Source organism: Tachypleus tridentatus, chromosome 13, assembly GCF_004210375.1.
Source record: "Tachypleus tridentatus isolate NWPU-2018 chromosome 13, ASM421037v1, whole genome shotgun sequence".
Taxonomy (NCBI): domain Eukaryota; kingdom Metazoa; phylum Arthropoda; class Merostomata; order Xiphosura; family Limulidae; genus Tachypleus; species Tachypleus tridentatus.
This window is the reverse complement of record NC_134837.1, coordinates 65,531,097-65,556,025: the sequence shown is the minus strand read 5'-3', so window position 1 is coordinate 65,556,025 and position 24,929 is coordinate 65,531,097. Positions and strand designations below refer to the sequence as shown.

Genomic DNA, 24,929 nt, shown 5'->3' with positions numbered 1-24,929 from the left:
GTGGTAGCGGCGTAGTTTTTTGTGTAACTCAAGTGTACTGTACGGCCCGAGGTCGGGGGGGAAGTTACACAAACCATCTTCCATTTCTTCGAACGTTTTAGTAAGTCAGTACTGTGCGGTTAGGTAGACCCACGTGTCTCTCAGACTTCAAACAAACCTCCTCGGTGTGTTCAGGGACATAGTACTTTAGAATCAGGAGCTTTAACATGCGTGTGCCACAGTAGTGAAGAACTAGCTAGCACACGGCTGCTCTAGTTAATACAACCCAATGTCAGACGAGATTCGAATAGCTGTGTATGGCGACAGAGTGACTTATGACTTCCCAAATCTAGTTGCATTTTCATGACTACCTGTTCAATCGATACACCGTGTAAAATATTCCTTTGTCTCTTGCTGTCATAATTTTGGAAACTGTTTTATAGGTAAAGGGTTTCTATGGTCACTATGAAGAGACAGAGAAGACCAACTGTACTTCTGTGTAGCTCTGTGAGAAGCGAAGGATCGATATAAAGTCATTCAGAACTTCGGTGTAACAGAAAGTTTCTAATCGTCTACTCGGTAATGTGGCAAGACTGGATCCTGCAGAAGACTTCAGGATATCAGAAGAAAGTCATGACGAAGCTTGTTTGTGTGACAGTATTAACTGTTGTGCAGTTATGGACTTACGTTTCTCCACTTGGAACCTGGATGTGAGTAGATTAGTTTCTTAACGGAATAGTAATATAAAGATACAGGTTCCTGTTATTATGTTTGTTAAACTTAGCTTAAGCGTAACACCGCGATAGTTGTAAGATCAATATAACTATGAATTACACAGAAATACAAAAAACAAGTTTGACTTTCTTTGTTCTTAGTGAAGTTAAATGTACTAACACAGTACGATAAGTGTAAATCTTATATGACTATGAATTACACATGTACAGAAAAAATTTTGACTTTCTTTGTTCTTACTAAAGCTAACTGTAGTAACGCACAACAATAACCGTACATATAATGGGTAGTCTCAACTAAAAGAAACAGAGTTACAGTTTATTGTATTTTGTATTTTTATGGAGTAGTCCAATGCACTGTGTATAAATATGTAGTTTTAGGAAACAAATGTTTACAAAAATATATATTTTTAACATTTCTATTTATTGTGTTTGATGTTGTATTTGGAGGAACGAAGTTGTGTAAAACTGTTATCCAATTAAAAAACAACAACAAAAAGGGACATGTATTAAATATTAGAGCCTTAATTGTTGCTAAAGCAATTATTCTACCATATCACGATTTAGTATTGAACCATGATATTATTATGTTTAATGTGAAGTTCCACTTTGGATACTTACACGGCTCTGTGATAACTCTGAAACACTGTTATGTCTTTTATATTCATATCAGAGCAAATATGTCGTTGTTGGTATATAATTTATACACTAATAATAACGTTTACTTTGAAGTTATTATTAAAACTAATAATTTTAAAATAAAAGTATATATTTCTTTTCTTTCTTTATATTTGATCTTCTGACATTTGTCATTTCGTAGCTAATATATTCACGCTCGATATTTATGTCTGTTTTCTGACGCAATGTTTCTTAGGTTTGTTGAAAAACAGGTTAATAATCACGGACTGGACGCTGTGTTCCTACTTTCCGTTTGTTTTTGATTTTCATAAATAAATACCACGTTGTAAGACTAATCTGAGAAATAGTTGAGTTATAAATACAAAGGTTTTATAAATAAAACTCAGACATTTCACTGATAATATTATGAGCCTAAAGATAGCGATTATTTATTTAGTTGTTACACAAGTTTATGGATGATGATTTAAAATAAAACATATTACAATTGAACCTGTGTCTGAAGGACATGTAGCATATTCCTCTGTATTGAACCTGTGTCTGAAGGACATGTAGCATATTCCTCTGTATTGAACCTGTGTCTGAAGGACATGTAGCATATTCCTCTGTTCACAACTTATCACACCGTCTTACGATTTATGGAAAGCAAATGAATATTGAACCACAAATAGTGAATTATAGCCGGACAGTATTATAGTTACAGACTGTAGTAAAATTGAAATATTAATGTAATGTTAATATCTTAACTCTCCTAATGGAAGAATGTGATATATATAATTATTTTTCCAATTGTTCCGACCCATGGAATTCTGGAATTGTTTAAGGACTTTAAGCCAACCATGCTTAAAGTAAACCAGTCTTCTTCGCACGCGTGCTTATATTTTCTTTATTAAATAGTTTGTTTAGTTACATGAAACCAAAAGTTCATTTCACGATTTGTTTGTTTTTCTTTGTTAACGTTTGAAGTTAATTTAAGTACGTAAGACTGTAATAATAAAAAGCCTGTCGTCATCGGATCTGTAGCAACTGAAAGAGGAATACCTCATGAAATTGACGAGTTTTAAGGACAAATGTGCTACGTAAATAGAAAGCGCTGTTAAACTCATTGTAAATACCATATTCGTGACACAGCAAATGGCTTAGCTGGCAATGTTTTAGCAAAACGTGTTTTTACGATGTCATTAATGTGTCGATATATTATGGGCAAATTAAGATTGCAATGCTTTTAAACAACGTATTTAGCAATCGTTTTGGGGAAAAAAAATTGTTCTTTTTTCAAATATTAGTCTGATTAGGTCCTATATTTCTATGGTCATTTTCTAAAGTACTCCAATGTTTCTATTGTACTCCCTATACAGCTAGTATTAAAAACGTTCATTTGTTTTGAACGACCTTTCTAAAATACTGACGTCCGAATAATAGATGCTTTTGCGCTTACAAAATTACTTCTAATGGTCACTAGGCATAGAAAAATATATTAGGTAATGTCATTACCCTCATGAATAACCATTTCTATTTCCATCTTTAATGATGTTGGAGTACAAAAACGTTTGGGATTTATCTATCGTATCCTAAAAACCATATATGTTTTTTTTCGTTGCAAGATGAAGCGTTTATCTATTTCTTGAATTTCGAAACAAAGCTGCGATAGCTGTTGTACCATAATTTTGAAGTAATAGATTAGGGGGTAAAGCAGCCGATTAACACTGTTCGCCAACTCTTGGACTACTCTATACCAAAGAATCATGGGGTTGACTGCATATTATAACGCCCCCGCAACTCAAAGGGCGAGCTTGTCGGGTAACTTTTGAAATATTCTCAAGCTCGGATATCTACGTCACAATTCTTAGTCATGTGAGGTCTGTTCAAGGAACGGTGTATCTACAACTGGCTTGAAACATTTTTCCTGCATTTTATAAAAGCAGTTCATAAGAGAAACTTTGAGAAATTGGTTTTGAATATTATACTTTAACTGAGAATGTTACGGAAAGTTAAAATGTATATAAATTTTATTTTATTTTATAAAATATAAAAGGTATATTATAAATAAAGAAAGAACCCGTTCGACCTAAATTTGTGACAAAGTATTCCTCTGAATGTATTTTCTGTTCTTTTCTCTCAAGGACAGCCGAAGGTGAGTTACGTTTCTACGAGTTCTTCAGTTGACAATTCTAGTGTGTGTATTTCTGTTTGCTACTTTACAACCGTATTATGAAGTTGTCGCAGCACCAAGGACGCTACAGTTCGTTTTACATCTTCAAACAAATAGCTATAATCCATCTTATCAAGAGTATCGTTATTTGAACAAGGAGTAACCTAACTTCTTTTTAATGGCTGTCTGGGGGTTAAATTACGACGAGGTTTAGCGTTATCACTTTCCTTGGCGTCAATGTGACTTAAGTATAGGGCTTTAAAACTAGCGGAGCCAAATTTTGTTTGTATATAAAATGGAATATGTATACTGTGTCAGTCGAAAGGATCGAGCCCCAAGTTTTAGCCTCATAAATTTCCTAGCTTGCTGCTGAACCACCAGGGGTATAACTGATGTTGAGTTGGTAATACGAACACTCTATAGTTCTTTGCAGACAATGCATTAAAGATTCTATGCATTTTAGATTCATTTAATAAGTGGTAAACGGGTTTGCTACTTATCCAGTAAGTGGGTTGCTTTATAATGTCAGATCACTACTGAAACTCTTTTAAATAACTTCTTTATGAAACAGTTCCGGATTTTAAATACAGTTTAAAAATATATGCTAGGTTGGAAGTCATTATTCAATTACGCCTTACATAGTAGTATATTATAAAATGTGTTAACTAACAGCCCACCGTTTGTATCTTCTGTACTGTCAATTATAACGTGAATTGTCACTCTTGGTAATATCTTGTGGTAGTTAAGTTCGAATACCTACTGTTATATGATATTTTGTAGATTGCATACTGTGGGATATATCTTATATTGTTAGATATGCCTTCTATTTCTTATTGTTAGATGCAAGTTAAATTGCTTATTGTTGGATGTATCTTATATTGTTAGATATGCCTTTATTTCTTATTGTTGGACACAAGTTAAGTTGCTTATTGTTGGATATATCGTTGGATCTTTATTCCATAGAATAGGCCTGTGAATCAGTCGTAGTTATATTATAATAAAAAGGGGTAAAAATATAACTGAATCTTCACTACACATTAAAAAAGACAGAATAGTCTCAGTTAATCAAAACTGGAGTTCACAAGAGGCCCCATTATGTCTTCACTTCATAAAATACCACTACTAAGTAAGCTATACATATATTAATTACATATTATATTGCGGTCATTTAAATTAAACGTACTCTTTAATTAAGATTAAAGTATACCGAACACCACCATTTAACATATGCTTGATGAGCTAAGTAACCATTAATAATATCTGATCAAAATAAGGTCATTATAAAAGCTAACTTTCTGTGTTCGTTTACTCAGAATATAGACCTACTGCAAAGCGTTAACAACAGAGAACTGTAAACGCAATTGTTAACAGTTTTTAATAACTGCTGTTAAGCATCTTTTAAAAAATATAAATACTTTCTCAATCACATCTACATCTGTTGTATTCCATCCCGTTTGAAGAGTCCTGGCATTTGCGAAAGACCCCGTCGGCACTGGATATATCAAAAATAGTATAGCTGATGTATTACTGTGGTCTCCTCTTTAGTTTCACTCATAATTCCTTATTAACAGTTCCGTATAGTAAGTTTAGCCTGACAGGAGAACAGTAGAATGAGTATATACATAATACTGGACTGGTTCTCTGCATCTCATTGGATGTTTAAAACAGTACGTCATATAAGACAAGCTTGCCTTTTATCTTAAACCCCCTTTCACGGTGAGTTTCTTACCGCTGTCGTTCGGGGACGATCTCCTCATAATTTACTTCAAACAGCCTTTTTTTTATTTTTTTGCTTGACTCTTATACGTGGTCGGGAACATCTAAAGGAGTTGCATGCGTCACAAAACACATCGCCTTAAGAGCAGGCACCTTAAAATTACTTCCATTTAGCTGTTAACAATAATTATTGGCTATCACATCTAGCCAGCGTAAAAAATTTGACCAAATAGACTAAAGGTAGGCAATCACTGACGTTGGCACCATTGGATGCAGCTCTTTAGTAGCAGATAAATGTATACTTTAACGCCTGATCTACAGGAGATATAAGTGTTCCAAGTCTGGACTAATCGAAAATGATGGCATCACTGTTAATGTCACTTATGTAAGGGTAAAAGTGTCTTCCTGGTTCATGCAATGTATAATACGCGTGGTCTGTTTATTCATACAACAAAAAAACTCGAGCCTATTTGGGTTCCACTTAAACTAACAACATTTTGTATATGATACGATCTGTCACTTCACCAACTGGCTTAGTTGAAAACTAACTTCAGAAACTATTGTTGCCTTTTTAAACATTCAACTTTAAAAACTATCACTGCCTTACTAAACATTTAACTTCAGAAAATACTGTTGTCTTACTAAACATTCAACTTTAAAAATTATCACTGTCTTACTAAACATTCAACTTCAATAAATATTGTTGTCTTACTAAACATTCAACTTCAAAAAATATTGTTGTCTTACTAAACATTTAACTTCAATAAATATTGTTGTCTTACTAAACATTCAGCTTCAGGAACTATCAATGTCTTACTAAACATTCAACTTCAGGAACAATCATTTTCTTACTAAATATTCAACTTTAAAAACTATCACTGCCTTACTAAACATTTAACTTCAGAAAATACTGTTGTCTTACTAAACATTCAACTTTAAAAATTATCACTGTCTTACTAAACATTCAACTTCAGGAGCTATCGTTGTTTTACTGAACATTCAGTTTCAATAAATATTGTTGTCTTACTAAACATTCAACTTTACGAACTATCAATGTCTTAAAACATTGAACTTCAATAACTATTGTCATCTTGCTCAGTGTCAAACTTCGGGAAACATAGCTGTCTTACTAACTGTGTAAAGTATATTTGGGTTGCATAACATTTAAGTATCGAAAATAGTGTTCTCTTTTCAGTACCAGAAAAAGTTTTAAAAAGTTTTGTTCTAACCACAATCTGAATGATTTGAAGTAACACTTTTTTTCTTATATTGCATTTAGCCTCGTATTATTATTTTACTTATTACTTATTATTTTGTTTTGTTTGTTTTTGAATTTCGCGCAAAGCTACTCGAGGGCTATCTGCGCCAGCCGTCCCTAATTTAGCAGTGTAAGACTAGAGGGAAGGTAGCTAGTCATCACCACCCGCCACCACCTCTTGGGTTACTCTTTTACCAATGAATAGTGGGATTGAACGTCACATTATAATGCCCCCATGACTGAAAGGGCGAGCATGTTTGGTGCGACCGGGATTCGAACCCGCAACCCTCGGATTACGAGTCGAACGTCTTAACACACTTGGCCATGCCGGGCCCAATTAAAAGTATATATAACGTTTTACCTTTCTGAAACTTAAATAGAAACAAAAACTATAGAAGGTTAATGGGCACGTTTTCACTATAGTGCATTTCGATATATGATTTAGTCCAGGAATTAAGTAAGCTATTTCAAAGTATAACAATTAGGATACAAACATTTGGTAAGCAACGAAATAAAAGGGGTATCAATATATTTTATTGCCACATACTTAGACATATATATATTTTATTATGAGAAGATTTTCAATTTATTCGGTAAAGGAATACTACTTTCGCGCATTTTCTATGATTATGAGCAGTAAATCGAATGTATAGTACCGCTTTATAAAAGTACTCATCCATTAAGGGGCCTAGCTGTCACAAAGAAGAAAGAGATAAAACAAAGCTGCCGACACGTTTTAAACAACATGAAATGGCTGTTAAAGTTTAATTGAGCTGAGTTTCTATGCACTAAAAACTGCACCGTTCTTCTGTTAACATGCACATCTTCGTGATGGATTCACATCTCTTTTTATTGTCCCTCACGGGCTGAAGTTCACCATCCTTCCAATGTCTAATTGATCTGCGGGTTGTTATTACGTTTTCGAGGCTGCGCCTTCCCTTACGTCACGTGTATACGTGTGGAAAGCCTCCAGAAACATGAATTTATACGAGTTAAGGGGTGGGGACTTAGAAGTTATGCTCATTGTTTGATTGAAAGTACATCTGAGCGTGTAATGTATATAATATCTAAATTAACAGTCCAGTAATTCTTTCCTAACGGATGGTTTACTTGTTCCAGAAACTTGTGTTTTGAAGTTTGTACTGACCTGTAAACTGGTCAAAGTACGAAACGAATAAATATACGTAAATTAAACGATGTGGTAGATTTTGTCACGAACTGAGAAAGGGCGTATTACACTACGTTGAAAATACATACGTGTGTTTACAGTTTAAATCTCAAAGCTTTATTAAGCCTAGTTTGTTTTGTTTTTTCAAATGCACACTAACTGCCAGTATGAATGATTCGATGCTTACGAAACCCCTAAAAACAAGAAGTGAGAACCATTATATCATGTATTATGTCATTTATTCGTTTCGTGTTCTCTTTAAAATGTTGTTTTGTAAATGCGAAGATTAAAATGGATATTTGCAAAGTCTGGAAAACCTAAAAGGATAATACGTTGCTTAGAAGAATGGACGTATAACTAACGAGGTTCAATTTGCAACTTGGTAAGTATAAACCTTTCTAGAGATTCCTCGTTACTACCTTTGTTGAACCAATAGCCATTATGATATCTGAGACCGGTAGAACATACTGGTAAGAACTAACAAACAGGCATCCACTGGAAGTGGTTTTGCACTCCTGAAAGCTCGCTATTCACTAACACTTGTAAAAAGCTTCAGGCCTTTACATACCCCTATTTTGTTGTCCCGGGAGTTTGGAGTATTGTGAAGGTGACGACAACTATCCAGTCCAAGACAAAATGCCATGGTGAGGCCTCTCCCCATTTTTTATGACCTCACTACTACCTGAACCGACATGACTTTGATGTCTCTATGCGACATCTAAGCGACGGCATTTGTATGGATAATTGTGAAATCAGGCTACTGTCACTTACGTAACTTATTGCCACAAGAGGGAGCTGATAACATCTGAGCTACATCGGGGTCTTCTTAATTTGTTCACGTGAACGTAAGCGACAATTATAAGACAGTATTTCTTTGTTGTTAAATCGAAGTAACCTGTTTTGTTACTATTAAAAATGCTCAGCATGGCCAGGTGGTTAAGGCGCTCGACTCGTAATCTGAGGATCGTGGGTTCGAATCACCGTCACACCAAACATGCTAGCCCTCTCAGTCGTATGGGCGTTATAAAGTTATAGTCAATCCCACTGTTCATTTGCAAAAGAGTATCCCAAGAGCTAGCTGTGGGTGGTGATGACTAGCTGCCTTCCCTCTAGTCTTATACTGCTAAATTAGAGACGGCTAGCGCAGATAGCCCTCGTGTAGCTTTGTGCAAAATTCAAAAACAAACAATTATTAAAATTTATATCATTAAAAAAGTATCCAAAGTAGCAATATCACATTGTTAGAATACTACGATAAAGAGTTAACATTGTTAGGAATTTTGATAAGTTAGTCGTAAGATATATAATTTCTTGCGCAGTAAGAATGTGTATAGTCATAGAGAAATCCGTTTGCCTCAAGCACAGCACAGTGAGCATGGTCAGTTTAAGCCAAGTCGAGTGTAAAACAACCAACCCTTTTGATGGGCACAGAAAAATGTATGTAACTGATGAATAGGTAATAATAATAATACAGTTTGTTTACAATAACGTTTGATGGTGAAATATAAACTGTATTATGAAACTTTTTAAACATAGAGGCGTCAACCAGAATTCTTAAAACACGTTGGCCTGACATGGTCTGGTAGTTGAAGAGCTCGACTCGAAATTCGAGGGTCGCAGGTTCGAACCGCCTCCACTAAACGTGCTAGCCCTTTCAGACGTGAGAGTGTTGTTATGTGACTGTCAATCCCTTTATTCGTTAGTAAAAGTGCAGGCAAATATCTGACGGAAGATAGTGGTAACTAGCTGTCTTCTCTCTAATCTATTAATTCTAAATTAATGAAGGCTACTGCAGATAAAACGCAAGTGATATCGCTCAAACTCAAAACTTAAGATCATTTTTTCATTGGTAGTTTTCTACATAGGTCGTTTCGGATGTCATTGTTTGTTCAAGAACATAAATCATTGTGTTTGTGTTCGGAAACTTTTAAGCCAATATTCTATCGGTTGTTTTAACTACTTCATGGGAAGGAAGAAACGAAAGATAATATTAAACACTTTATGCAAGTTACACAACACACATGTATATATAGTTACATATATACAGTTATATATAGTTACATGTACATATACATATGTTAACCAAGACAGTATCCTTCATCTGTTTCTTAGCGCAATTAGCGCATTTACTAGTGTTTACTGCCAGACTCTCGTTTTGTAATTAATTTTATCGTTCGTTAATACGCTTTGTGACTATGATAACTGTCAGTTGAAAAGACCTGAACTACAAAGACGTGTTTCAGGAAAACCGGATTTTACATTGATGTTTCACGCAAAGCAACCTTGGCAGAACACGAGCTAACGTAAGGTTTTGTGACGGATTAGAAGTATCAGCAGAAGCCAGCGCTGGTGAAGTACATTCTCAAGAAGTGTTTTTTTTTCCTTTTTGTACAGAGAAAATTCAATCATGATGAATGGTGGTGTGTACAGATACGACAGAGACTGAATAACGATGCACAGTTTAGTACAAGGTATTCTAATATAGGGAAGCACAGATACAAATAATAACTACTTATGTAGAGAAGTACAAACGCAAACTAAAACTCTTTATATAGAGAATTACATAATTAAACTAGAACACCTTACATAGAGAATTACAGGATTAAACTAGAATACCTTCATAGAGAATTACAGGATTAAACTAGAATCCCTTATATAGAGAATTACAGGGTGAAACTAGAATTCCTTATATAGAGAATTACAGGATGAAACAAGAATTCCTTATATAGAGAACCGCAGAATGAAACTGAAATCCCTTATATAGAGAATTACAGGATGAAACTAGAATCCCTCATATAAAGAATTACAGAGTGAAACTAGAACTCTTTATATTGAGAATTACAGGCTGAAATAAGAGCCCCTACTCTAAATAAGCAAAATTTAAACAATAATTCCTTATATAAAGGAGCAAAGACTCGAACAAGAACTTATATATACATAAACATAGGCTTAAGTTAAAGCTCCTTACTGAAGTTCAGATTGAGAAAAGAATTATTTAGTATAATACAGGCACATACACTAATTTCTTAATGACATTATATAGGCTCAAGTAAGAGCTCCTTCGTGAGATATAAACTCAAACAATAGTTTCTTTATGAAGTTTAGGCCCAGGTTCAAGATTTAGGGATTCTTTGATTTCTATTTTTATGAAGATCCGATGCCAAGGTACTCATGGAGAAATAACCTAACTTCAGTGAAATATCTTTGTAAAGTACGAAACACTAAAATGAATAAATATTAATGGCGTTAACTAAGTTCCTAAATGTTAACTGAAAGTTAAGAGTCACTCCCAACTGGAATAGTAATCGGATCTCTTCGTCAGTTATTTACCTAATGATACGCTGGAAGAACTATTTTTTTATTGAGGAAGATAATGTTCGTCAAACGTATAATCAGAACAGAAAAAGAAAAGTAGTAAGTAAGACATCACTGACACGAAATCTATTTTTTCACGAATTTTTCTTTTTTCAGATTACAATATTTATACAGTATAGCTAGTGTGAGAAAATAGAAATGATTGATATCTATTAACCTGATTGATTAATTACTCAAATAATTATCACACGAAAAATGTACAAACTAAATTAGTTAAAATAATAGAAATATAATATAATAGAAATAATAAACTTTGAGAAAAAATCTTATTTGCCTTTTCAATAAGTTGGTTTGTTTTGAATTTTGCGCAAAGCTACAAGAGGACTATCTACTCTAGCCATCCCTAATTTAGCAGTGCAATACTAGAGAGAAGGCAGCTAGGCATCACCACCCACAGCCAACTCTTGGGATACTCTTTTACCAATGAATGGTGGGATTAACTGCCACATTATAACGTGTCCAGGACTGAAAGGGCGAGCATGTTTGGTGTGACGGGGATTAAACCCCGCGACCCTCAGATGATGAGTCGAATGCCTTATCTACCTGGCCATGCCGGGCCTTTTCAATAAATAATAGCAAAGAATAATTTATTATTTTCGGCTACACAGTTAACATAATTAATTACTTGCTAAACCTTTCCTATTTAACTATGCTTGAAAACTATTGCTATAAAAGCAAACGTAACTGTGTGACACTTATCATCAAGACAAGAAAACTTGAACGAAAAATTATAAATTGTGTACAAAAAAGTGATGGAGGGGTGTCGTTTAGAGAGGTTTATAATATTTCATTATAAGAATAAAAGTATTAACACGTCCTTTTCATCCTATGTCACATTAAAAGCAAGTCTTTAGTTGTTACGTAATATGTATGCACTGTGATATGTTGTTTTTTTTAAGTTTTTTTCTCTGGCAGGAAAATTAATGAACTCCGTATCAAGTAATCACCACGTTTACGTTTATGGCAACTTGGCCGCGAACTCCAACAAGGTGAATCGAGTCTATTTCCATTCAGTGACGTTGTCACCAATGTTTGCACGGTTTAAAAGCTATTTCTTCTTTCTGTTGTTTTTATTGTTATTTTTCAATTTGCATTCAAACCGCTTTCTCGCGAAACATATAAAATGCTGTTAAGGTATCAGACTTTGTTTTTATCTCTATTTTCTTTCTGAACGTATGGAGATTTCCAGAAAAGTAAAACGTGATTCGAAAAGAAAACTTGTTTTTGTTCAGTTTATTTAACTATCTGGTAGTTTCTCACAAGGCTTGATGTACAATAAAATACATCATATATCAAAGGATAATTTTTTCTTGCACAATTAACGTTTCAGTTTCTCCAAGAAATTTTAATATTTAATTAAAATCACTTAGTTGACAGTAAGATGTAATTATTTTACTAAGCCTAAAATGTTATTTAAAAAACTACCAGCTCCATTTGACTCAGCTGTGTGTGTCTGAAGATTTATAATGCTAATAACTGGGTTTCAATACCATAGTACAGGTAGTTCATTTCGTAGTTTATTTTTTAATAATAAATAAAAAGAATATAATTGCTATTTCTTATAATAGTCTCAGGCGTATAGAAGCAACATGCTAGGATTGAAAAAGCTAAGAAGTCTCCAGTGACTTCTTAACATTTGATAATAACTCATTTCAAGCAAACAAACCTTGTTTTTGCTTGCGTAAAACTACAAGATCATGACTACATTAGTCATGACAGAAATTGTTACGTCATAAAATTGTTGCTAATCTCTGTTTATTCGTAACTTGACCCCCCTCCCAGTAACCCAGAAGCATATCTGCGGAGTTACAATTTCGATACTGCTTGCGGGTAGAGCGCGAATAGCCCAATGTGTAACTTTGTATTTAATTGATCCATTTCTGTTACTGTAAACACATTTTAAAGATAAATAAAAAAAAGGAACAGCTGGATTGTTTCTAATAATCTGGTGAAGCTTTAAACGTATCTATTTATCTGAAAAAAATAAGTTATGTTTCAGATGAGAGATATGATAGATGTTCAGGCTTAACTTTTTACATTTGGAAACTGTTTACGTCTCGAGATTCTAAATGTTACTGTTTATACAATTTCCATTTGAAAGTGGTACTTCTGCCTCAAGTTAGTTCTTCTTAGATATGTAACTGCTAATATATGAAGTTGAGTAATGTAAACATTCTTAGAAAATAGCGAACACTTAGAACATAAAGCACCTTTCCCTTCTAAATTTAGTGCTAGTCTAAATAAGTCTACATGAAGTTTACAGCCAGTTAAATATCAGTCTTGCCAGTTTCTATCACTGACCTGAAGAGCATGTGAGAGGTCAGCACGTGATGCTAACGTCCTCCTCGTGCTTTAGTATAAGCAGAGAAATTAATAAAACTTAATTTAAATGTTGTTCATTCAGAGGAAGGGCGATCATTAAACATGGCATCGTTGTTGTGTTTGACAGCCTTCATTTTAATCCTTGAAACAGTTACACAAAATCCAAACAATCTGCAAGAGATCATTCTTTGAAACAGTAACACAAAATTCAAACAATCTGCAATAGGTCATTCTTTGAAACAGTAACACAAAATCCAAACAATCTGCAAGAGATCATTCTTTGAAACAGTAACACAAAATTCAAACAATCTGCAATAGGTCATTCTTTGAAACAGTAACACAAACTCCAAATAATCTGCAAGAGGTCATTCGTATTGCATTTCTTCACGTTACTACTCTAGCGTTATGGTACCCAAATATTATTTGACAAAATGCGCGTTTACTTGCGCTTATAACTGACGAACTATTGGACCAATTATCTATTTGCATTTCTTTGTTATGAATTTTGCGCAAAGCTATACGAGGGCTATCTGCGCTAACTGTAGCTAATTTGGCAGTGTAAGACTAGAGAGAAGGCGGCGAGCTATTCATCACTACCCACCACCAATTTTTGGAATACTCTTTTACCAATGAATAGTGGAATTGACTGCCACATTATAATGTCCCCAGGACTGAAAGAGAGAGCATGTTTGGTGTGGCGGGGATTCGAACCTGCGACCTTCGAATTACGAGTCAAGCGCCTTAACCACGTGATCATACATGATCCAGGACCGATTGCCACTAAATCTGGTATATACTCTTGGGACTTTAAGGGAGACTTCGTTTGCATTTTATCCCTTTTTGTCATCCCCAAGGGTCCTGTAATTTATCTGTGTTTTGTGTCCTTTTATAAGTAGTGAAACTCTGTACCAATTGAAATAAAATATGGTACGTATCATCAGAGTCCCCATAGGAGTAACATAGGAGTGACAGCGCTCTGATATGATCAGTCTTCCTCATGCATTGAATTGGTTCGTCAGATAGAAATAAATATTCTATTTCAGAATACGTGACTGGGGAGTTACTTAATAAGTATCACCATTCTGGACGTTTATCTTATAATCCTGAATTCACACAACTGATTTTTTTCCTCTTAGTTTTGAGTTATCACAGTTAAATAAAACCCTACTTACAGCCTGTGCAAATATGTGCTACAAACTAAACAACGACTGCAATCGACGATATAACGAAATATTCAATGATATCGTTATTATTAGCGCCACGGTATTGTGCATTGTTTAACCATCTTAGTTAGTGTCTAAGATTTATTTTAATGAAAACGCCTCTCACTCTCTTTTAGAACTCAATTTCTTTTACTTCAGAATCTTGGAGATTACTTTTGGTGTAGGCCTACAGTCGACACAATGTGTACGTCTTTCATTCTTTAACTGGCGATTTGGGCAGTATGTTCACGATCATGACGAAAAAGTGACAATGGACGCCAACTACCTTACAAATGTAGCAAAAGTTAATGTTTTCCATTCGTTACTCGATGTGTTTAGAAGGGTATATGTGTAATTGGTGCTGCGTTGTCTTATGCAACACATGTCTCTAGTATGGTAATAATCGAAAGTCCTCGTCGGCGCTTGATATAGCTTATGTAGTGTGGTTGGCATATTGTTATACATACTTCATGACTCTCGCTCGTACGTTCCTAGAAATAAATATATATATGTACTCATTTGAACGAATCTCTTATATGTAAGTTTACTAGAGAGTACTTATACATAAATATCTTTCTTGAAATTTTACGTGACGCAATATAAAAACTCGAGACTGCAGTAGTTGAGTAACACTTCATCCCACACGCCTAGTTCCTGTTCAATCTGTTGAACTGTTAGAACAATAGTGTAGGACTCTTAACGGAACACTTCGATAGTGTTGGCTTGTTTTTTCAGATGGAAAGACCGTAAGATATTTTATGTGCAGTGATTTCAATTTCCAACAAAGAAAGCAGAGAAAACAACTCTTACGTAACCCTATAGCCAAAGGAACCATGATTTGCTTGGGCTACTGTGGTACTTCCAACCCGAGTTGTTCGGTACGTGTTTCAAAAAGAACCCAACCTCAGACCGTGGTGGGATCTCTGCGGGGGGGTTTAGTGGAACGGCTGGTGCTGTTGTTAAGTTTACTATCAAACATCGGACGAGCAGGAGATGGTCGAGAACCAAAAATGGCATTTTGGAAAGATTTTATTAGCAGGAACATTTGTATTTTATGGTTAAAGGCTGGTGTAAAATTTAAGTCGGAGAGAGAGAGAAATCGACCCGGGAGAGGACTAATTAACAGCACAGAAAAAGAGAAGAGGAAAACCAGTCATGTCCTGACTTGAGGCATAAATAACGTATATATTGCTGAATAAATATGTTTATTGGGAGAACTTTAGTTGGCTATTAAACCTAAAGACTATGGAGAAGTCGAAGTCGCATAATTTAGAGCAATCAAGGTTGAAAACGCTGTTTGAAGCCAAGTTTTTATTTTACTGGGTGACGTTTTTACATGTAGTAAATAAATAATACATTTAACAACGGTATATAAAAAGGTATTAAAATTTCAATTAAGATTTCCAATTAAAGTGTGGTTCTGTTAGTTTTTTTTTGTGCTCAACGACAAACAAAGCGACCACATTCATAACTGATTTTACTTTATTTAATATTGCATAATTCATTGTTGTGAGCCACCAATACGACGAAGCTAATAAAGCAGTGCTGAAAATATTTACAAAGTTATTGAAGACATGTTTATTTTGTTGGTTTGTTTGCTTTAGGACCAAGCCACTTAATTCGCTAACTGCATTTTATCCATCACGAGAAATCGTACCACAAATTTTAGCACTATAAATAAGTCCGTCAAGTTATTGCTAGTTATCTCCGTCATACCACATATGCTCGTCCTTTCGGCCGTGGGGGTGTTATAATGTGACGGCCAGTTCCATTATTCGTCGGTAAAAGAGTAGCCAAAGCGTTGGCAGTGGGTGGCGATGACTAGCTGCCTTCCCTCTAGTCTTACACTGCTAAATTAGGGACGGCTAGCGCAGATAACCCTAGTGTAACTTTGCGCGAAATTCAAAACAAACCAAACCAAACCTATTGCTAGTTATTCAATCACTTACTATTTGCGGGATTTCTAATTTTATATTTTTAATCATTAAAGCATGTTCGTGGAGTGTCTTACTACATATTTGATGTGAGTGCTTGTGTTTCCAAAAGGAGTCATACATATATGCGTGTTTGCTTCTTTCATGTAAACTTTCATTTCGATACGTATGAGAACAAAGAAAGATAACCTTCATAAAGGTTATAATGCTTTTTTAGCAGAGTTAAAAGTGTTTTGAGAATGGTCTTTCAAGCTCACAGCAGAGACCAGTATATTTCAAATAATGTTTGTATATTGAAGCATAAATGGTTCCCATTCACCTTTACAAGGGTTCTGGATAGAGGCTGTCACGTCTTAAAACAGAGATAGAGGACTTCAAGAATGTGTTTTACATAGTAGAACTTTGAACAGGGGTCGAGAACCGGGGGGACTCCAAAATAGTTTACTTGATTTAGGGCAAATATTGAACACTTTAAATATTGTTCCAATGTCTTAGAATAATTAGATTGTCGAAGCGAAACTTTACATGATGGCTGTGATACGTTAGAACAACAATTATGGAAAAACCTTAAAGCACTTTCTTGTCTAAAACAGAAGTTGATAATTTTTGGAATGCCACTCGTGTCTTTGTGTGTAGAACAAGGGATTAAGTTGGTTTTTATACTTTAGGCATAGACTGTGAGTCTAAAAATTATATTGTGGCCCTTATAAGGAGGCTAAGAATATCTCACATAATTCTTATACTTTAGAACATTTAAGGGAATTTGATAGCCAGAAACTTTCTGTTTTCGATCTTTGTTCTCAAAACAGTGGAACGGTCTTATTGTATCTGATTACAGAGATCGAAGATATACAGCAAGGACAACATGTCTTAAAACAAGGAACGGAATTTATTGGCCATTAGAATGATTTTATTGCATCGAAGAACAAAGATAGAAGACCTCTATAAGAACATAGAACAGTGTTTGATATTTACTAAGTTAGTTTTATTGTATCAGGGAACAAAGGCAGAAGACCTCCAGATGAACACGTAACAGGGTTGGATAGCTGCTACATTAGTTTTATTGTATCAGAGAAAAAATGTTGAGGACTTCCACGGTGGTTTCAAGGAACACAGTTTGATCGCCACTACTAGAATGGTTTTGATGTCTGTGAGAATACATACAGAAGACTTCGAAAAATAGCTCATATAGTTTAAAACAGTGACCAAGAGCGAAATCGTTACTTTTCCTTAAACGTATATGAACTTCCCACATAATTTAATTAATGCTTAATTGCATAGCTCAAGGGCTTTCAAAGTGATTCTCGTATCTTATGCCATAAATAATGTTCATGCCTTGGAACAGAGAGGTCTTCAAAATTTTTCAGTTGAAATATTATCCTCTAGTAATAACATAGCTTTGAAGTAGACAGTACAGAAGCTGTATTATCCTCTAGTAATAACATAGCTTTGAAGTAGACAGCACAGAAGCCGTATTATGTACGTTTAGTGACATTTTACTGGAAGAAAAATGTCTAGAAAGATAACGACAAAGACAACTTTACAAGAAACGAGGAAAACAACAACTGATCACTTCATGTATGAAATGCATCTTGTCTCTAACACGTCAATTTTTTTAATTATCGTATGTAGTGAGTGACCAGCATTAGTGATAAGAGTAAACTGATTTTAAACCCCTTCCTCTAGCACGATCGTCACTTGTTCCACAATTTAAACAAACGTAACAAGTTACGATTAAACTTTTTTCGTACTGTAGTTAACAAATAAATTATAATATATTTGTCTTTTTTATCCTTTTCATCGCTACCCCGTCCCGGGACAAGGAAAGATTATTTGGTTATGATGTTAAAATATTATTAAATGGCTTTATGGTTTAGCTACCGTATTTTGTTGGTTTTGAATACGAATAGTACTGTAAAAAAGAGTGATGTGTGATAAACTCCCGCACTTTACTTATCGCGTAAAATGTAAAGTGAATAAAAAATCTTTTGTAATTTATTCCGGAAGATGTTACAATAAGATGTTTCAAGTCGTTTTTTGTGTACTGGGGTTTAAAAATATAAGTAATTTTTAAATGAATTTTGATTTAAAAATAAGTATCATAATTGTCATTATACTGAGTAACTTAAGTTTGTTGGAATCGAAGTTTACTGAAGCCCGGCATGGCCAGGTGGTTAAGGCACTCGACTCGTAATCCGAAGATCAAATCCCCGTCACACCAAACAGGCTCTCTCTTTCAGTCGTGGGGGCGTTATAATGTGATGATCAATCCCACTATTCATTGGTAAAAGAGTAGCCCAAGAGTTGACGGTGGGTGGTGATGACTAGCTGCCTTCTCTCTAGTCTTACACTGCTAAATTAGGGACGGCTAGCACAGATATGCCTCGTGTGACTTTGCGCGAAATTTAAAAAAAACAAACCAGGTTCACCGAATTCCCTAGTGAAAATAATTAGAAACGTCATTTAACTGCAAATTTTTAAAAAGGTATAACTCGTTATGTTGTTGTTTTTTCCTGAGAGAAAGAAGGATACATTTTACAGATTTATTTATTTTTTTCAAAATGATCTAATTTTTTTTTTAAAGTTTCAACTGCATTACCGGAGAATACAGAGTAGCTCTAGGAAAGATGTAATTACATTACGAACGAAAGCGTCATCTAGTGAATAATTTGCTTTACCTGCTTCTATGCTTGAGGAGATAGAATTCTGTTTTAAATATATAGGAGAGTGTGCTTGACGGGAAGTCATCAATTCATCATCAGATTACAACTGAACCTGACTGTTATTTAGGCCTCACTGATCATCACATATCGTATAAAGTTTCATGGTAGCTTAGCCACTATAACATGATGTCATCATCGCGTGACTGATTCAGTTTATTTTCTCATTTTCAACTTTACTCCTAAATCTATTTCTTAGATTAAATAACATAATTTATTTTCCGTACAACAACAAACCAGTGCTATTTGTGTATATTCTAAAAAAAAAGAAAGAAAAAATAATAATTTGTTAAAAGTTGCTTTTATATTTGGACTTGCAGTTTATTGTGTTCCTTAACAAAATCTAGTCGACAATAATTTAACTTCCTTAATAAAAATCTAGTCAACAATAACTTTACTTCTTTATCAGATCTAGTCAACAATTACTTAATGTTTTAAACAAAATCTAGTCAACAATAGCTCAACTTTCTTAAGAAAATCAATTTCACAATAACGTATCTTTTTACCAAAATCTAGTCAACAATCTAATTTGTTTCAAACTACTTGATATGCAGTTGAGTTTTGACTTTCATAACAAAGCAAGAACATTAGCGTTATTAGATATTACTCAGTGGCGGTTTGCTTGTACTGTCTTGTGTACATAAGGATGTCAGTTAAGACATTTTATCGCGAACTTCCTAATAATATCACCTAATATTACGTAAAACGTAAGCTGTTGCCAATAACGTGAACGTATGTAAGACATATATCACGTATGTAGTCAGGTTGTTTTGTCTGACTTATGCCTGACAAGGCCTGGCATGGCCAAGCGCGTAAGGCGTGCGACTCGTAATCTGAGGGTCGCGGGTTCGCGCCCGCGTCGCGCTAAACATGCTCGCCCTCCCAGCCGTGGGGGTGTATAATGTGACGGTCAATCCCACTATTCGTTGGTAAAAGAGCAGCCCAAGAGTTGGCGGTGGGTGGTGATGACTAGCTGCCTTCCCTCTAGTCTTACACTGCTAAATTAGGGACGGCTAGCACAGATAGCCCTCGAGTAGCTTTGTGCGAAATTCCAAAACAAACAAATAAACAAAACAAAATATGCCTGACAACACAGTTATTTATACTACATGTACTTCCGCAGAGTCCCCGAAAATGTGTTGATTTAATAGTAAATAAAACCAAAACTAAACGGTACAAATATTTTTATTTCTTCCTTTTGAAGTTCATATGTCATGCGGTATTGTAGCCTACAGAGTGCGTAATTCTTCTCGTGATTCGTGACATATGAACGTTTTACTGACGTTACGGCAGTACAAATTGCAACATCAAGCGTCCATTATGTGACGTAATTTTAGTGTCTACTGACTGACTGATAAACAACGCACTACTGTATTGTGGTACGAGTGGTTAAAAGAGGCGGTCTCTTCCCGGTAGATCTCGGCCCCCTTTTGGGAAGATTACAACTTAAATTAAATAAACATGTTTTAAAGGTGATTGTTTAACGATTATGTTAGATTCTCTTGTATTATATGTGTGGGTAATAGAGAGCTTTTTTAATTTTTGTAATATAACCGTACAAATTAAAAAAATAATAAGTTATTTATTACTGGTAGTGGTAGGGTGAATGTCTTACATTTAATCGTGCTCTGTATTGAGGGGTTGAATTATGTTATTTTATGTTCTTGCAATTCTGAAATGAAAGACTTACACATATGAAACAATAGGCTGAGGACAATTAATAGTAATCGAATTCCAGGGCTTGTGGCTTCAGGCAACTAGGCTTTACTCCTTATTCGACTGTTTTTGTTCTTGTTTTTTCGTAACTAGTTTCTCACCCTCGTTTGTAAAACAAACTGAAAGACGAAATATTCCCAACAATTTATGGACACTATCACATTTTTCTAGAATTACAACAATTACAATTAGTATCAGTTTTATAGGATTTTCACTCCGTTTAAAACAAACGGACTCAAAATTCCATAGGTATTTTGTACACACCGCCGTTATAAGATGCCTAATGGCTTTTCTATGATTTGCTGACCCAAGCTGTACTGATGAGCCTTTAAGGGATGAAACAGCAAGTCACAGCAGAGGATATGACCAATCAAATAATTCACTGGGTTTCTACGTCACAATTTTTTTTCTTCAGTTTTATCTCTGAGGAAAAAGAAACCTTTAATATACATATATAACCATTAAACAACTGGTATACTTTCTGTTATCTACGCAATTTAATTCTAGTTTGTTATATATATCCGTAAAGCATCTTAGGACTTAATGTTTTGAATGGTTCGTTTCTCTTAATGATTTGAAGTCAAACACGTATTGAACAGATTACACGTTCAACAGTCACGAGACTCGCGAATTCAGAAGAACCATGCGCTATGCTTCAGTTTGATACAATAACTGAAAATACGAATATTTATACTTAGTTAATTCTTACTTACCTTTATCTCTTCTCTTTCAAAGTATTTTAATTTTTAATAAATTGGATAAACAGGCTTGTCTTCAGTCGCCAACCTGAAGTTATTTCCCACGTATTATTTATAAAACAAGATTACATTCGAGTCAGCACGTGACATTTAATGTTCTTCAAAAAAGAAAAAAGAGAGAAAAAGTGGATGATAGCAGAAGAAGCAAATAATAAGAAATTAAAAAACATAACATAATCACGACATTCTTGAATGGATCATCACGCTGGTTCATGTTACATGCAGTGTGTTGATAATGGGGAAGACATCTCCAGTGACAACACGTGGACCATGTTCAACATGAATCTGAACAAAAGATAAGGAAGGTTTCGTACGTGTTTTTTGTTTGTTTCATTCTGGCGTTAATTAATCACAACAAACTACAGCGCACACCGAGATTCAGTTTTAAAAACAACTCGGACCACGGCATGTTTTTATGTTACAGAAGTAGTCTATGTCCGTATTTCATTGTTTTATGAAGTTCACCAATCTGTTTTATTCAAAGTTTTGTAGGAGGGTGGAGGTGGGGTATTCGAAGATTTGTAAAGCAGATATCTGAAGTTTATCCTTAAGTTATGTTGGTCGAAACAGTGGGAAAATAATCATATTAATAAACCAGGATAAACCCAAGGGAAGTATTATTATTAGCCTCAGTTCGTCTGTATAAATTACTTATCATGGTAATGATAGATACAACTCGTCTTTTTCTGATGGTACAAATGAAAGCATGTTGGCACGTCTGACTTATAAAAATAAAACTTTATGTGAGTAATACGAACGTATACTTTCAAGGTAAAGTTAAAAGTATATATATATTTTCTACGTGTTTATACATATATAAAAAGAAGGGTTACAGACTATCTTAGTTCTGATATCTTGTTTTGGACTCATAATCAACATTCTTTATAAAATATTTAAAAATCCTAACTTACGAAGATTTTATTGTATTATGAATTTCTAACAAAACTGTTCAATGGCTATCCGTATTAGCCGTCCCTACTTTAACAGTAACAGTCTAGAAGGAAAGTAGCTAAACAACATCACCCACCGCCAACTCTTGGACTACTTTTACCTAGGATTAGTGGAATTGGCCGTAACATAATAACGCTCTCACGGCTGAAAGGGCGAGTAAAACACCTTAACTACCAGGCTTCAGGAGGTTATGTATAACCTTCTAACAGACATTTTTATTGATTCCTGCAGGGGGAGATAACATCTCGGGTTTTGTTTGTTTTTGAGGTGTAATGTCTTATATGGCGCCAAATTGTGGAAAAACTCTGAAATGTGGTTTCCTCAGAATCGCTTACGTTGAAACGACAGAAGCGCAGCATCTCAAAGATTTTACTTAATTAATTAATGAGTTTGAAACGATTAATATTTAGGTGCAAACATTAAAAAACTATTTTTAGGCTGTCAAAGGCCCCATCACCAACATTCTAATGTGTTCGACGTATATTCACGTCGTCCTTTAAAGTCTTATATCATAAATAAAGCGTTTAACTGTTTACCTAAAAATGTTGTTTGTTCGACCGTTTTAGTTATTTATTTACACAATTCTTTGTATTCAAATGCTTTGAAACATAGTCTTACCAACTTATACATACCCAACTACTTATTTGTTTTTGTTATTTTAGTTGACTTTCGCTATGAACGGTACAAATTTTGTACAAAATACAGTCTCATACCATTGAAGACATATTGGTAGAAGAACAGTTATGACACCTCCTAGAATAATGGCCCCAGCATGGTCAAATGATTGAGGTACTTGACTCCTAATACAAGGGTCATGGGTTGTTATATTTAAACTTTCTGGCCCGGCATGGCCAGGTGGTTAAGGCACTCGATTCGTAATTCGAGGGTCGCGGGTTCGAATTCCCGTTACACCAAATATGCTCGCCCTTTTAGCTGTGGGAGCGTTATAGTGTTACGGTCAATCCCACTATTCTGTTAAGGAATTTGTAAGATGTTGTTGATTAGTCAAAGATAATATGTCGTTTAAACTTAAAGAATTTACAAGATGTTTGGTGATGGCTAAGTTTATGCCCTCTAGTCTTACACTGCTGAACTAGGGATGCGTAGCGCAGATAACCTTCCTATGTCTTTGTGCGAAATTCAAAAACAAGCCAAACCTAGAATAATGGTGTAAGTATGACGTCACATCCTTGTAGCTGTTCACCAAAATAAAAAAAATCTTTATCTTAATTGAAAATTTCATCAAACTTCCTGTTAACATTTCCTGGATAATTGTAGTCCAATGAAAAGGGATTTTTTATATCTACAAAATGTGTTGTATAAAAAAGCAGTATTTTACATATATGTATATAATTATCAGATTCTTCTTTTTAAATAAAACGAGCCATTTTTTAAAATTTCTGATTTAAATGTTAACAAATTAGACCGTATTGGCGCTCACCTAATTTCAAACCATGAAAACTGACACGAACTGCTTGAAAGAGAAAATAAGAAATCATCTGGGTTGATGATGAAAAGTTTACAAAGGTATTTTATAACTAAAACATATGTAAGAGAAGCTGATTATAGTCAAGAGTAGCATGTTATTTAAAGTTTGTACCTGTGTTACTTAATTAAAGAAGATGTTGTTGATTAGTGAAAGGTAATATGTTGTTTAAAGTTAAGGGATTTACAAGATGTTGTTGATTAGTCAAAGGTAATATGTCATTTACAGTTAAGGGAATTACAAGATGTTGTTGATTAGTCAAAGGTAATATGTCATTTACAGTTAAGGGAATTACAAGATGTTGTTGATTAGTGAAAGGTAATATGTCGTTTAAAGTTAAGGAACTCATAAGATATTGCCGTCCCTAATTTAGCAATGTAAGACTAGAGGGAAAGCAGCTAGTCATCACTATCCATCGCTGATTCTTGGGTTACTCTTTTACCAACGAATAGTGAGTGACCATCACATAACAACACCCCCACGGTTGAAGGGGCGAGCATATTTGTGTGAGGGGAATTTGAACCCGCGACATTCGGATTACGAGTAGATTGCCTTAACCACCTGGCTATGCCTGGCACTTAAATTCAAGGCAGCCGATGTATTCTCACGTGCATTTGAAAATACAATCTTTAATTATACTTATATAGAATCTCAGCACTACACCCTTTAGAAGTTCATTTTGTCACTTCCATTATTCTCACTAAGTAAGACAGAAATTATTGTAACTTTTCATAATATAGAGCAATGATTAAAAAGCCCCAAAAAACAACACTTTCTTTGAAATTCAAGCATAAATGTTTCCTTTTATCTGAAGCAAACGAAATC

The 24,929-nt window shown here is 34.6% G+C and overlaps 1 protein-coding gene across 3 annotated transcripts in view; it reads left to right on the top strand.

Moving 5' to 3' along the window:
- The first annotated feature begins 27 nt into the window (after window positions 1–27).
- LOC143237076 (protein Wnt-5b-like) overlaps window positions 28–24,929 on the top strand; it is a 65,019-nt gene continuing 40,117 nt past the window's right edge. Inside the window, exon 1 of one of the 3 annotated variants that reach the window (XM_076475923.1) lies at window positions 28–689. In XM_076475923.1, coding sequence (XP_076332038.1) covers window positions 562–689 — 128 coding nt within the window. In that variant the 5' untranslated portion in view covers window positions 28–561. Of the gene's footprint in view, window positions 690–3,427; window positions 3,481–24,113; window positions 24,146–24,929 lie in introns of those variants that run through there. The other 2 variants (XM_076475924.1, XM_076475925.1) reach the window with 2 other exon arrangements.